The 16,041-nt window shown below is 40.2% G+C and overlaps 2 protein-coding genes across 2 annotated transcripts; both read right to left on the bottom strand.

Moving 5' to 3' along the window:
* Nucleotides 1-1,772: 1,772 nt before the first annotated feature.
* Nucleotides 1,773-4,483, bottom strand: LOC124264215 (serine/threonine-protein phosphatase 6 regulatory ankyrin repeat subunit B-like). The gene has a single exon (XM_046698954.1). It carries the CDS (start codon nucleotides 4,275-4,277, stop codon nucleotides 1,773-1,775), a length of 2,505 nt encoding a protein of 834 aa, XP_046554910.1. The 5' UTR covers nucleotides 4,278-4,483.
* Nucleotides 4,484-5,254: 771 nt separating this feature from the next.
* LOC124264214 lies at nucleotides 5,255-13,324 on the bottom strand. The gene is made up of 5 exons (XM_046698953.1): nucleotides 13,251-13,324; nucleotides 11,543-11,593; nucleotides 7,486-7,509; nucleotides 6,146-6,778; nucleotides 5,255-5,340 (listed from the first exon to the last, which is right to left on the bottom strand). The coding sequence occupies exons 2-5, from the start codon at nucleotides 11,562-11,564 to the stop codon at nucleotides 5,255-5,257; spliced, it is 765 nt and encodes a 254-aa protein (XP_046554909.1). The 5' UTR covers nucleotides 11,565-11,593; nucleotides 13,251-13,324.
* Between the last annotated feature and the right edge of the window lie 2,717 nt (nucleotides 13,325-16,041).

Genomic DNA, 16,041 nt, shown 5'->3' with positions numbered 1-16,041 from the left:
GTTTTCAGTGACCTTTTCACATAATTTCACATACCATTCTTGTCCTGATCATCTGGATTGGCACCTTTTCCTAAGAACAGCCCCACATTGTGAAAGTGTTGTTTCTTTACAGCTTGGTGGAGCACAGTCCGACCTTTTTCATCTGGAACACATGGATCAGCGCCTCCTTCTAGAAGTATTGTCAGTTTGTTCTTGTCCCCTTGATTGCAGCATAGTGAAGCACTGTACTGCCCTGTTAGTTCTTTATGTTTGGATCAATATCATGGTCTAGCATTAGCTTAATAAAGCCATCTGATGGAGATATTGTGTTCCCAAATCGGTCTTGGCCAAAGGCATACAACAGTAAACTATCCCCAAATATATCTATTTGACAATTTTCAGCCTTTCGCGTGAATGGTTGGTGCTACCGGTTGGGTAGGACTTGCTTACCATTTTTTGAACACCTGGTGTCATCAATGTTTTCAGTGATTTTGTCACATAATTTTCACAAATATCACTTCTCTTTACACAAAATGAAATGTATTTCTGGGGGTAGTCAAGGCTAAGTATTATTTTGCATTGACGATCTACATATATGGTTGTCTACATATATTGTTATCTCAAACAGTACCATCACTCGATGCTCACCCTTCTGCCAATGAGTTGCAATGGGATAACGTGAATCTGTGAGGTACCTTGGACAATTATAGGGACCGAACAGCTTTTAGTTGGTCAATAATTAGTCATATATACTTGGGCCACTATAGATAGTAAACAAATCAGAACAGTTCATAACAACCTGACAATATGTAGTCATATATACTTGGGCCACTACACACAGTAAACAAATCAGAACAGTTCATAACAACCTGACAATATTTAGTCATATATACTTGGGCCACTATAGATAGTAAACAAATCAGAACAGTTCATAACAACCTGACAATATGTAGTCATATATACTTGGGCCACTATAGATTGTAAACAAATCAGATTCATAACAACCTGACAATATTTAGTTATATATACTTGGGCCACTATTCATAGTCAACAAATCAGAACAGTTTATAACAACCTGACAATAATAAGTCATATATACTTGGGCCACTATAGATAGTAAACAAATCAGAACAGTCCATAACAACCTGACAATATTTAGTCATATATACTGGGGCCACTATAGATAGTAAACAAATCAGAACAGTCCATAACAACCTGACAATATTTAGTCATATATACTTGGGCCACTATAGATAGTAAACAAATCAGAACAGTTTATAAGAACCTGACAATATTTAGTCATATATACTGGGGCCACTATAGATAGTAAACAAATCAGAACAGTTCATAACAACCATAGTAGATGTATATCTGTAATCTATGATGTATCTTTATAAAGAGCCAGTGGTCCCTGAAATATACACACACTCTCAAAGTGAACCAACCACAAGAGTTCATGACAAACTGTTAGTAACTAGTCATGTATACTTGAGCCACAATGCATAGTGAACCAAATATATGGCAAATCAATATTACTAGTTAGCTGCACATGGTACCAATTCCATAAGCCCATAACTTATAATCTCATGTCGTGATTATATACAGTGTAGAAACATTACACAGGGAGAGCCAGCTTCATGACTATCTGAAATCGACAATAACTGTTAAAACAAACTAGAGGCAATGTTAATAAGCCCCATAACTATTCTCTTTCTCCTTAAATCCTCAAAGTTCTTCATATCTATCGTGTTGATAAATCAATGACCAAGAACAACACTATCTTCTGTACACAATCACACTGACTGCTTCTGAGCAACACGTCCCTGCAAAAGTGTAACGCTAGTTGTGTTCCCACCACGAGTTGCATAGTCAAGGGCTGTCTTCCCTTGCTGGTCCGTTACAAAGGGATCAGCACCATTATGTAGTAGAAGTCTGACATTATCACTGCAACAACCCTCAGCTGCATAGTGAAGAGCTGTTTTCCCAAGTTGGTCGCGCAGGGTTGTCACAGAGCCTTTGTTCAGAAGCAGACGTACATACAAGCTGGAGTCGCCCGTTGCTGCAAAGTGCAGCGGAGTTCTTCCTTCATTGTCCTGCTGACTTGCATCCACGCCACTGTCTAGTAATACCTGAATATTGTCTCCGTGTTTTGTTTCTGCTGCATAGTGAAGTGGAGTTTTCCCTTGTTGATCTTTGACATATGGGTCTGCACCTTTCTCCAAGAGCCGTTTAACATTGTCACTTGTTCCTTTTGCTGCTGCATAGTGGAGTGGTGTTTTGTCTTGCTTGTCTTTAATGAATGGGGTAGCATTATCGTCCAAGAGGAGTTGCAGGCTATCACCGCTATTGCTCTCAGCTGCATAATGAAGTGCAGTTTTACCTTGATTGTCCGTCACAGAATGACTGCATCCTTTCTCAACGAGGAGCTTAGCAACACTCTTCGTCTTCTTCTTGGTTCTTTCGGATACATACTTATAAGATCCGGCAATGTACCTGAAGACGTTAAAGAGATACTCGGCTTCAACTGCAGCATGCAGGGCTGTTTTGCCTTGTTGGTCCTGTATACAGGGATCACCTCCGCTTTCCAACAGCAGATTAGCACACTCCCAATTATCATGCTCTGCTGCATAGTGAAGGGCCGTTTTGCCTTCTTTGTCCTGTATACCCGGATCTGCACCCTTCTTCAACAATAAATCAATACTCTCTAGTTTGTGAATTGCTGCCAAGTGAAGTGGCGTTTGGCCCCCATCATCCTTCGCACAAGGATCAGCACCATTGTCCAAAAACAGTTTCACACTATTATCGCACTTTCCCTTTGTTGCAAGGTGAAGAGGAGTTCTCCCTGAATGATTCTTTGCATTGGAATCAGCACCATGCACCAGCAGTTGCTTCACGCTGTCTTTATTGATATATGCTACAAAGTGAAGAACCGTCACGCCTTCTTTGTCCCTGAGAGACACATCAGCACCTTTGTTCACAAGTAACCGAACATTCTCATTGTATCCATACCTTGCTGCATAGTGAAGGGCTGTTTCCCCATTGTGGTTTTGTACACACGGGTCGAAGTTCTTATCTAAGAGAAGCTTAACAATATTTGAGTATTCTGTTTCTGCTGCATGGTGAAGAGGGGTCTTTCCATCTTCGTCTTGTACGTCCCATTCTTGACATCTTTCCAGAAGTAGCTCAACATTCTCAGTGTTGCAATACAATACTGCCCAATGAAGAGCTGTCATGCCTCTGTCATCCTGTACAGAGGAATCAACACCTCTCTCCAGGAACAATCTGAGAACTTCATTATTTGCATTACGGGCAGCAAAGTGAAGTGTAGTCTGGCAGCGTCGATTCCGAGTGTGTGGATTTGCTCCATGTTCCAACAGCAACATGACATTCTCTCTGTCAAGACATTTTGCAGCAATGTGAAGTACAGTGGCACCAAACGTATCCTGTACACAAGGACTGGCTCTATTTTGCAGGAGTAAGTTCATAATGACACAGTCCTGACTTTTCACAGCATAATGAAGGGCATCTCTGCCATATTTATCTGCAACAGTAGGATCTGCTCCTTTTTCAAGTAGAAGCTTAACAGTCTCAGAATCTTTAAGTTTTCCTGCAAAGTGGAGGGCTGTTTTACCGTTTTTGTCCTGAACATCTGGATTGGCACCTTTTTCTAAGAACAGCCTCACATTGTGAAACTGTTGTTTCTTTACAGCTTGGTGGAGCACAGTCCGACCTTTTTCATCTGGAACACGTGGATCAGCGCCTCCTTCTAGAAGTATTGTCAGTTTGTTCTTGTCCCCCTTGATTGCAGCGTAGTGAAGCACTGTACTGCCCTGCAGGTTCTTTATGTTTGGATCAATACCATGGTCTAGCATTAGCTTAATAAAGTCATCTGATGGAGATATTGCATTGTCAAATCGGTTTGGGCCAAAGGGATATAACAGTAAACTGTTCCCAAATGTATCTATTTGTTTGAAGTCCATTTTTCTGGACGACAGAAAGTGCAGAACCTCCAAATACCCAGTTTGTAAAGCTGACGTGACAGCTGGAAATAAGATAGTCCTTTCAAAATGGTCTTTTATACTCAGAGGCACCTGCTTAGTGTCCAGAAGATATTGAAGTTTCTCAACAGCATCAATGGGGGATGCTGCAGACTTGTGTATTACTGTTTCCGCATTGTCGTCAGCTACGTCAACATCAGCCCCATGTTCACAGAGCAACTTAACAACATCAATATCAGCATTTCTACATGCAGCAAGAATAACTCTCTTACACAACTTTCGTTCCTCTGTGATGGCCATATGGGAAATGTTCTCCTGTGTATCAATGTTCACGTTGGCTCCCTTGTTACACAGATACTTTACAAGAGCAAATTGTCCATACTCTGTTGCTTTATAAAGAAGTGTCCTGTTTTGTGCATCAACCTCATTAATGTCGCTTCCTGCTTTTATGAGTCTAGTAACAATGTTCAGATCTGGAAGGGATGTAAGTTTCATACACAATAACGGTATACACCAATTGCTGTTTTTCATGTCAACCGGTGCATGCTTTGAAAGTAGCAGGTCAACACTTTTCACCTGGTTGTGTTTGACAGCAATATGAAGCGGTGTATTTCCATTTCTATCTTGTGTATTGACTTCAATGCCTTTCTTTAGCAGCAGTGACGCACACTCAATGTTACCATGCTGAACTGCAGTGTGCAGTAAGAACGCATCGTTGTTAATTACTCTTCGTTCCGGTTTAATATCCGGCTTCACCTGTCCAGCTTGTGTGCAACTGAGGATTTCTTCCAGACAATCCCCTCCCCCATAAGCCGCTGCCTGTTGTAGAGGCGTTGGATAATATTCCTCTGTGCTGAACATGTCTTCACTATTTGAATATATATCCTTCACATTCACACCTTGCTCAAGAACAAGTCGCAAAATAGTCGCATCAGCATGAGTTGCTGCTTGCAAAGTGAGATAGTCAAAATCTGCCTTGCATCCTGTGCCAAAGAGAATTCTGACTATTTCACTTAGATGCCTCATGTCATAGGGTTTAAACAGTGGACACCTATGGCCTGTACTAAGCTCCCTGACAAGACTTGCTAAGGCATAACTGAAGATCCTCAAGCTGTCTGTGTAACCCTTTAACCTTTTGACCAGTAGGTGTACAATGTGTACGTTTCCATTCATTACAGATAGCCAGAACAGATCTCTTAGATTGGATATGGAATCCCATGTGAAGCTTCTGTGCTCTGCCACAACAACGTTGAAAATAGTCTCGGTGACATCGGCGTCTATTTGTCTTGCCGGACAAAGAGCTCTGAAGCAATGTTCATCTGGTGTCGCTCCATAATCAAGTAGGTTCTTGACGAGCTCATTTCTACCGACATAAACAGCACAAGGCAAACACTCCTGAAGGACGTCTGTACCTGTGTCTCTATTCATAGCAATCAAATTATCCACAAGTCTTTTGATGTTCTTAAAAATCAGACATGGGACTATCTTCTGAAATCCAAACAGTGGCACATTGTTACCTTGACTGATGAAACACAAACGTGTTCCAGGTTCAAATACAAGCCGCCAGATAACTTGTATTTTATCTTCGGATCTCCATTTGGATATCAAATACTGAATGAAGTCGTCATCATGAAAAGCAGCATGGTTCAAGATTTCTTTTGAAAGAGTTGGGTCCAACAATAATGTTGTAATTCGATCAGCAAATGTGGGATAGTAATCTTCAGTCAGCAATATGACCATCTCAGTCACATCAGGATAATTTCCTTTCATTTGAACAAGTTCCAAAAGCAACTGTACAGGGCATGTCTTGATGCAGAGGTTGGTATCGATCTTTGACAATGTGACGAACACACACTCTGATATCGACTGATGCTGAAACTCATATCCATCTTGAGTGCGCTCTAAGTATACACCACAGAGTGAATCAGCCTTTTCTCGGATTCCAACAAGACTTGGATTCTCAGGTATGTCTGCACACACATCTTTTAAAGTTTCAACTATGTTGCTGAACTCTGGCGTCCTCTTCTTAAGAAGTGTGTGTTTTATGCACCCGTTTTGCATTAGGATCAGGAGAAGAACTAGGTACCCCAAACCATCACTTTCTTGTAGTCTGTTTATCTCCTCTAAGACATACTCATGTGGTCGAAGGAAGAAACTCACTCCCTTACCCTGTGCTTGTTTGCTGTTTGCAAAGAACTTGCAACACTGAGGAAAACCCAGGGCTGCTCTTGATGCAGTAATAACTTCTATATCCTCCGTTGTGAAGCCACTCTTGATTGGACAGATAGTCTGCAGCATTTTCCCTTTCTCACTGTGCTGAAGTGCATATTCTCCCTCATCCAACGTGACAAACGGTATGTCCTTCATCAAATTATATTTCTTCAGTTCATCTTCACACTTGACACTTATTTCTGGTCTCGATGTGATGACAAGAAGGATATGGTGTGATTCAATTGATGGCCACATAATATTAAATGTTTTTTCCCATTCACCTACTCTTGAAGGGACTAAGTTACTGGACCCAAATATGTTATCTAACATCACAATGTACCTGCGTCGATCACGGCCAGTTCTTTTGGGTATCAGTTTCCATTCCTCAGCTGATGTCAGTAAAACAGGTACTCTGCTGTTGTCTTCAGATAGTTTCGACAGAAGTCTAAGACCAAGCCTTGACTTGCCAGAACCAGATCTCCCTTTGATGAATATTCTTCCGTGGTCTGTCAACAGTCTTAAAGATGACCTCTCGTAATAGGTGGACACGAATGCTGTGTCATCATAACTCATAAGTTCATTCGTTGAATCTGAAAAAGAAAGTAGATTCGTTTTTACCATTCTTGAAAGACTGACTGACTGAGTGAGTTTGGTTTTACGCTGCTTTTAGCAATATTCCAGCAATATCACGGCGGGGGACACCAGAAATGGGCTTCACTCGTTGTACACATGTGGGGCCATTCATGAAAGAAATGACGGTTAATTTGGTGTTTGGAGTTAAGAACACATTTTCAAACACAATTCAATTGAATGTTCAAAGGTTTGCAAACGAACTTTCCTTGAGTGTGCGTAGAAACGTTTATATGCTGATGTCATTTTTTCAGGCAAAACATCACTTGATCATATCTTGTGAGGTGAGGTGAAATGGGGTTTAACGTCGTACGTATTTAAGGTTATTTCACTTATATGACGACGTGCATGTGTGTGTATGTGTGGCTGCTTGTACTAGCCCAGACTTAAGCTGGTTTAATGGTGCTAGCTCACTGAGTTACCATGCCGCAGTTTAGCATGAATACCCCACTCAGACACTTATACTGACTCCGAGCCGATCAGCCGAGTACCAGGCAGGAACCAACAAATTCCCTAATTTAAAGTCTTTTGGTCTGACGCGGGGGATCGAACCCGCGACCTTCCATTCTCCGGGCGGACGCTCTAACCACTACACCACGGAGGCGGTCGATCATATCTTGTGAATGCCAGTTTGGGATCTGAATATTTTGAGTAACACAGTACATACCACACATATTTTGGAAACGTCGATCTGAAATGAAACAGAATAGAAACCTTAGCCACGTGAAATACAATGCAGCATCTGAGACTTTTTTTCAATTGGACAGTTTGTATATGAGCGATGGGATTTTTCTATTTAAGCTAAGCCCGTGGCTTGTTGGGTAGGACTGACTCATTAGTTTTGCAAACCCCATCTGTCATATATATATGCTGAAAGCCATTAAAAACGCAATTGGTATTTGTTGTCCTGAAACTTACAGAAGTTCTATTGAAGATTTTTTTCCTGCGATACAGAGGATGTAGGGATAAAAGACTGTTATTCTGGCCCATTTCGAGTTCGAGTCCCGGAGCATTCCTCTCACATGAACTTGGATACTTAAAACTGAACCTTTGACATTTCTCGTAAACACAACCACATTCATGAAACACGTTGTGCACATGCATTACCTGCACCCAGGCCCTGTAAAAGCACAAGGGATTGTGGAACTCAATCACTTTGAGAAAATGCCACACTTGACACAAGACGAGAGGAATCAGGTTATCGGTATGGTCAGCCAAGGTGCTTCAGATGTGATGATTGCCAGGCACTTTAATGTGCATCAATCCACTGTAAGTCGACTCAGACAAAGTTTTCGGACCTACCGGAAGTGTTGCTAATCGTTCGCGACCTGGTGCACCACCTGTGATAACAGCTCGACAAAACCCCAATATCCGAGTTTCAGACTTGCGAAATCGGTTCCAAACAGCTGATGATTAGGCAAGGAGCACAATTGAGACAAGTCAATGTCATTTCAGCGCCCAAAAGGTGCAAGGACGCCTTGCTGCCATCAACATCCGGTGTCGTCACCCGTACCGTGGTCCCACCTTATTGCATCGCCACAGACTTGCCAGACAGCGATGGGCAGCAAATGGGGCCAATCTTGGCAACAGGACATAGCCAGATGTCATTTTTTCAGATGAATCCAGGTTTAACTTTTCCTTTGCAGATGGACGTCAACAGATTTATCGACGTAAAGGAGAAAGACTTGCGCCAAACTGTGTCCTTTAACATGATCATTTTGGAGGGGGGTGGTGTCATGATCAGACCACACACCATCAGAGGCTGCAGACCATCCAACAGCTGTTCCTGAGAAATGTGTGTCTTTCAGTGCCCCAAAGACTGCGAGCATGTCTTGCAGCGCACGGTGGACATACACGATATTGACTGCAAGTGACCCCTCCTTTGTGTGATGTCCTTGTTGCGTCACTGATGTTGTTGTTGACTGGACATTTTCAGACAAAATTATTCACAGATGTTCACTTAAAACATATCTGCCAGTTAGGTTTATATATGTTGAAATTAGTGTGAGTAAAAAAAGTATGAATGTCAAATTGCATTTTAAATGGCTTTCAAATCAAATCTTTATTTCTGATACTATGAGGCCACGGGCCTATGAGTACAAAAAACACCTCATCGGTGCAGACATGAAATAAAATGATAACAATGAAAGCATGTATAATATATACAATCTTAATATGACAAAATTGATTTCCTTTTTTCGAATGCATAAAACAGATATTTAGCAGTATTCAAGGAAATGTCTTCATTTTTGGATGATAACAACGAATTGAATTTTAGTATATTGGGGAAAACATAGAATTGCGACAAAAGATATTTACGTCTTAATTCAATGTAGGCTGGACAGATAAGTAAGAAGTGATATTCATTTTCAATTGCGTTTAAGTTACAAATTTTGCATGTTCTTTGTTCCCGGGGAATGTTATAGTAACGGCCTCTTTCAATTTCTAAACTATGGGAACTTAACCTAAATCGCGATAAACAAGATCTATATTTGGATACAGTAATATGAGTTAAGTATGTTTCACAAGAAATCGTTAATTTAAAATTACAATACGTAAACATTTTGGGGCTCTCAGATAAATCACTATGACAAACTTGCCGAAAATTATCTTTCAGTCGTTGAAAAAACATTTTAACCAAAACGTTTTTTTATCTCCGTAAGTGTGTGATACCCAAACATCACCAAAACCTAATTTAAATATGATATTTCTAACCTTGGTAACCCAGTTCTCATAGCCTTACTCATCATACATACGCATCATATTGTAACATTTTCGAGGCAAACGGCATCCAGGCATGTTAATAAGATTTAACCAATATTTGATACATTTTAAAACAGCAGATAGTTGGACAGGATATCTACCACACTCGGCTAATACTCCATTATTGGACGTTGATAACTTAACGTTTAGAAAACGTTTGCAGGCATATAAAGGAACTTTTTCCAGTTCTTCCATATAATTAAGCCCCCAAATTTCAGCCCCATAGAGGAGAATTGGTGTTATCTTTGTATCGAATAATTTGAAGTACAGATGAGGCGAGTGTGGTTTCAAACAATGTATACTACTAAGAAGTAATGACAGCATTTTTCTGGATTGAATAGAAATATTGTCAAACGCTTTCGACCACTGTAACCTATTATTAAAATACAATCCGAGATAACAATATCCTGAAACAACTTCAACAACACTACCATTATAAAAACCATTTTTCAAACCGAGATAAACCACCCCCTTTCTTAAAAACTACAATTTTAGTTTTATGCATGTTGACTGACAATTTCCATTCTGAACAGTACCTATTAAGAATATTTAGTTTAAACTTCTCACGCTGTTCCCCAAACAAAATAAGGTCATCCGCAAATAAAGAAGAAAAATATGAGTAACATCTGGATGCAGCTGGACACCAAACCAACATTCACTTTCAATTACATTACCTAATTCATTTATATAAAACTGAAACAAAAGGGGCTGAGAATACACCCTTGTCTGACTCCCATTGGGCAATCAAATACACGAGATAAACTACTATTTGTGCGAACACAAGATTTTACACTATTATAAATAGACACTAACATTTTACCCATTTTACGACTCAGACCGTGTTTATATAATAACTTCCAAAGAAAATGTCTTTGAACAGAATCGAAAGCTTTCGAGAAATCAACAAAAGCTACATAGATTTTACCACCTTTGCGGGAAAGATAACGCTCGATAATAGAATTCAGAACAAAACCACTGAATAACCTTTTCGAAAACCTGATTGACACTCAGAAATTTTACTCAACACATCAGCCAAGCACACTAATCGCTGATTCAGGATGTACGTGAAGACTTTGCTTAGGATACTCAGGAGGCTTATTGCTCTGTAGTTGTTGGGGACAGAAGTGTCACCTTTCTTATGAAAAGGAATTAATAATGGCTTTCAATATATACAGTGAGTGTAGATCGGGTATTTTCAGTGGCATGTCAAATGTCAAAGTCCATGTCAAAGGGTCATCACTTCGATCTTACTAAGTATCGCTCTTCCAGAATCCAGGAGAATCTCATTAACATTTGCAGGTAGAAGGTGCATTGATATGTCTCTCGTACAGTATTGTGTCATCATGGTAAAAAATTATATCGCATTGGTACCGAAATGTTATTCCACTCCAAGTGAAATATCGATTTGTTTTCTTTCACACATTTTCACAGATTAGACAACAACATCCATTCTCTACCATTAATAACAAAGTGATGATAATAAATCAATTACAGCCATGTTGATGACATAACGTTATACTCACAGTAAGAATGACATCACGTAATATTATCTGTATGTGTGATATCACAGTATGTTCTCTGTAAGTATGACTCTAATAATACTCCTTGTATGTATTGCGTTATATATACTATCGGTGTGGAATAATGCTCTCTGTAAGTATGACTCTTATAATACTCCTTGTATGTATGGCGTTATATATACTATCGGTGTGGAATAATGCTCTCTGTAAGTATGACGTTAAATAATACTCCTTGTGTGTATGGCGTTGTATAATAGTATCTGTAAGCTAGTATGCCGTCAAATCTGGCTCTGTGTAAGTATGATGTCAAATAATACTCATTGTATGTGTGACGTAACACTATCTGTACGTATGACGTCATATAATACTCTCTGTAAGTATGGCGTCATATAACCCTCCCTGTAAGTGTGTTGTGTATCAGACTATCGTCGCGTCTACTACCTGTGCATTGTAGAATCTCCATCTTCTGTCTTCCTACTTCTTGTTGCAAATCTGTGAAACAAATGTTTTTAGTAAATTCTTTGTCAGCATTACATCAGAGAAAGAGTGAGTTGATCTTAATACACTATTCGGGGAATTCGCTTCATAAACAAATGATACATTTCAACTCATTTAGATATCTACATCGTTTTAAAAATAATTATGTTTATTCACAGAAAAAAATGAATCTGATTATTTTCCTTTCACTACTCCATTGCACTATTTAGGGCGTGCTATCGACATAGATCTTGGAGATCGATAATCTTTTACAAAATATCGATCAATTGTCCATAAATTGGCGTAACTTTGAGCAAAACTGCAAGAAATGTCGAAAGAATAAATAGTCTCACTGGTGACTTGTGACATGTTTTTGCATGGATTACTAACAAAATAGCGTCGATAACACAATTTTCATATCGATAATCCTAATAGTTTTTCCTATTGAGGATATTTCAGATTATTGATCATTTTAGCCGACCCTAGTACTATTGACCGATAAGATCATATAATACTCCTTTTTCATCAGCTGTATGGCTGAATTACGACAGACCATAACATGTAACAAATGTCAAGATAAACTCTTTTAAAAAAGTATGAGAAATTCATTTTTAATTTACGATTGAAACAATTGGGAGATATATCGGAATCAATTAGTGTTGATATGATAATAGTGAATGCAACATGAACAGCATCTGGAGTTATAGCCCTTAAATTATACTCAGCACTCGGGAATACCCAGAAAGAATTTTGACCGCCAAATCTAAAATAAGGTTATACAACATCGTATGGTATGGATTTACAACTTCTTATTCTTTTTTATTTACAACACGACGTTTCCGGGCTACTTCCTGCCCCTTCATCAGGTGATGATACAGAAACACAAATACATATATACTCTCAATACACTCGTTTGAGTGGCGCTCAGAAACGACAGGATAATCTGCCGGCTTGAACGTGTGTGGCAATAACAGATTTTACATATTTCATGTGTGTTACATGTTAACATCACTTCTTGGTAGCTAACACTCTCATTAAAATTACATCCTAGTTTTCGTTACTGCAAAAGATAGATGGGAGGACATCTAATTAGCGGGCTAAGTCATGATGACCTTATTCGACCTGAGATCTTTTTCCTCATTCGTGACTCACTCCTGTTATTCAGGGAAAAGCCGAAGAACGCGGAAAGGGGCGAATGGTGACGAGGACAAGTAATGATCATTCATGACCCATTCGTGACCAACTCGTGTTATTCCGGGACAAGCCGAATAACAAGGTTACGGAAAGGGGCGACTGGTGTCGAATGAAAAATGATAACATTGAATCCTCCCTTACCTGAAACATGTGATTTTACAACTGCTCTTGTCAATGTTTACACGAAAATAAGGGTCAAGCGGCTCTTTATAACAAAAGTCGTTTCGTCTCCTCCATGAACACATTCAGTATAAACAGAAGACAAACTGGCTCTGGAAGATACCAGGGAAATCCATGAGAGGCATAACTGACGGACGTGTATGGGTCTTGTTGAGATAACAATGTTTGACCTTTAAAAGTCATACAGACATAACGGGTTATATGCTGAAGCAAGAAGCTGCACCCGAAACGGTTTTGCTTGTCCAGATAATCATGTATTTGAATGACTAATATGAACAGACAATGAAATATGATTTACCTGCTGGAAGACGAGGAAGGGTGGCAATGCGGAAACGAAGAGCAATTTTCCCGGAAGAGAAAAGTTTCCTACCCGCTTACCTCCCCTTATCTCCCGACCACCCTGGTAGATTTTAAGTCTGCCACATCGTTTGACAGAGGTGCTGCTTGTGAACAGGTACAAACCAAATGGTGAGAAATATATATATGGTATGTTTTGACAAACAGCTGATTCTCACCATTTGGTTGTAGTCACTTTTAGCTTGATAACGGTGTAAGAATCCACATCGAAACGTCGCTCTATGCAATAAACTTGCAATCTATAAAGTTGTGTTTCCTTTCTGACACTAACCACCTTTGGGACGACCCCCGACTCGAAATGTTTCACAGTACAATTGTGGCTTGTGGCTCGAAGCCCAGCCGTGATACAGATAATTTTCTGTGCATGCATGCATGCTTGCGTGCCGATCCACAAAATGTTCTGGACCGCCTCCGTGGTGTAGTGGTTAGAGCGTCCGCCCGGAGAGCGGAAGGTCGCGGGTTCGATCCCCGTCCGCGTCATACCAAAATACGTTAAAATATGGTACTTGTTGGTCCCTACCTGGCACTCGGCATTCATGGGTACAACAAGGACTGGTCGGCTCGGAGTCAGTATAATGTGTCTGAGTGGGGTATTCATGCTTCACTGCGGCATGGTATCTCAGTGGGCTAGCACTATAAAACCAGCTTACGTCTGGGCTAGTACAAGCAGCCGCACATACACACGCATGCACGTCGTCATATGAGCGAAATATTCTCCAGCACGACGTTAAACCCAATTTCACCTCACCTCACCTCACAAAATGTTCTCTTACGTCCAGCATAAGTTGTTTTCAGCAATTGCTAACCCATATCCCACTAAGATTCCAGATTGTGTTACCTCTTGCGACTAGCTATTGGGAACACTTGACACACCTTACCCTGAATGATGAACTTGAAACTGGAATATTGCTGACTGCGGCGGTAAACAATATTCACTCAACCAGTTAATTCTCTGGATAGAGAAAACACAACAACCTTTATATGCAGACAACTTTTAATATTCATGTATGCATATTTGATATTAGATTTTTTACGATCCGTGGGCGGATGAATTATTTGTTATGAATTCAAATTTTGACTGATAAAATGCTGATAAAACTGCGGCTATAAATAACATTCACTCAACCAATTAATTCTCTGGATACAGGTAAAACACAACTACCATTATATGCAGACCACTTTTAACATTAATATATGTGCATTTTATGATCCGTGGTCGGATGAGCCATAAGTAATAAATTCAACATTTGACGTATGAAAAATAGAAAATGGCTGCATGTAAGGGCCTTCTTTTATCTTTTAAAACTCTGAGGAATATTAGTTATGCAACGTTTTTTAAATCGTGAGATAGCAGTATGTCTCATCATTCGTCTCCACTCGCCCCTTTCCGTACACTCGGTATTCGGCTTGTCCCGGAATAACACGAGTGGGTCTTCAATCTTCGTTCTTCGCACACTGTGAGATATCTGGCCTGTATGTATATGTTTGTTTGTTTGTTGTTTACGTGTACCGGATATGGCCAAGGTATAACACCTTTATTGCAACCAGTTGTGAAATTACAAAATGTTTAAATGTCAAGGTCAAATTTCACTAGAGCTTAAAACAGCTTTGCATGCACATAACCTTTAATGTGAAAATCATACTTACTGTCTTACAAATTATATAATCACTGCTTCTATGTTATGTTTCCACTGTATTTGTAGAGTATCTCTGTTTGGTAATGCCACTCATGTGTGGTAGCCCTGTGGAGCGTTCGCTCGTCATGCTGAAGACCCGGGTTCGATCCCTTAATGGGTACAATGTTTGAAGCCCATTTCTGCTTTCGCCCGCCGTGATATTGCTAGAATATTGCTAAAAGCGGCCTAAAACTAAACTCACTCATTCAATCACTCCTTTGTAGCGATTTGTAAGTTTCGTTAATGTTTTTCTTATAGGGCCTATACGTCTCGCGAGGCGCTTCTTCCCATACTAAGCTGGTTCCCGGCTTCCTTTGCGCGCGCCAACTTGCGATTTGCGAGACGAGGTCCAGCTTATTTCCGGTACCAGATTTCCGGTGACAAGTGTATATTCAAGAACCAGTTCTGGCTCCAAATAGGAGTGAGTGAGTGAGTGAGTTCAGTTTTACGCCGCACTCAGCAATATTCCAGCTATATGGCGGCGGTCTGTAAATAATCGAGTCTGGACCAGACAATCCAGTAATCAACAGCATGAGCATCGATCTGCGCAATGACATGTGTCAACCAAGTCAGCGAGCCTGACCACCCAATCCCGTTTGTCGCCTCTTACAAGCATAGTCGCCTTTTGTGGCAAACATGGGTTGCTGAAGACCTATTCTACCCCGGATCTTCACGGGTCTCCAAATAGGACTTTACTACACCTGGCCAAGTGTACGTTGTTTGTACTACAAGTACTAAGGTCTCGCCAAGTGTCGTCTCCTACTTACGGGCCCTATATCACTTTATCTTTGCTTGCAGATTTCACGCCAACTATTTTATGTACATCCCTATAACTTCCGGTAAACACGTGGCGTCCGAGGGGTTGTATGGCGCCAACATGAACATTATAGACCAGACAAAGACTGAGTACACCATCCTCCCTGATCATATGTTTTACGAATTCATCCATGAAGTTGATGTTGATCAAGATAATCCACAGTCTTTGCTGGCTCATGAGGTTGGAACATTTTTTGTTTCTTTTGAATCACTTTGCCGAAATATTTATGAACTGTTCAG

The sequence above is a fragment of the Haliotis rubra genome, unplaced genomic scaffold (genome assembly GCF_003918875.1).
Source record: "Haliotis rubra isolate DU_JTF1 unplaced genomic scaffold, ASM391887v1 Scf914, whole genome shotgun sequence".
NCBI classification, from domain to species: domain Eukaryota; kingdom Metazoa; phylum Mollusca; class Gastropoda; order Lepetellida; family Haliotidae; genus Haliotis; species Haliotis rubra.
This window is presented reverse-complemented; position numbering and strand designations above follow the sequence as displayed.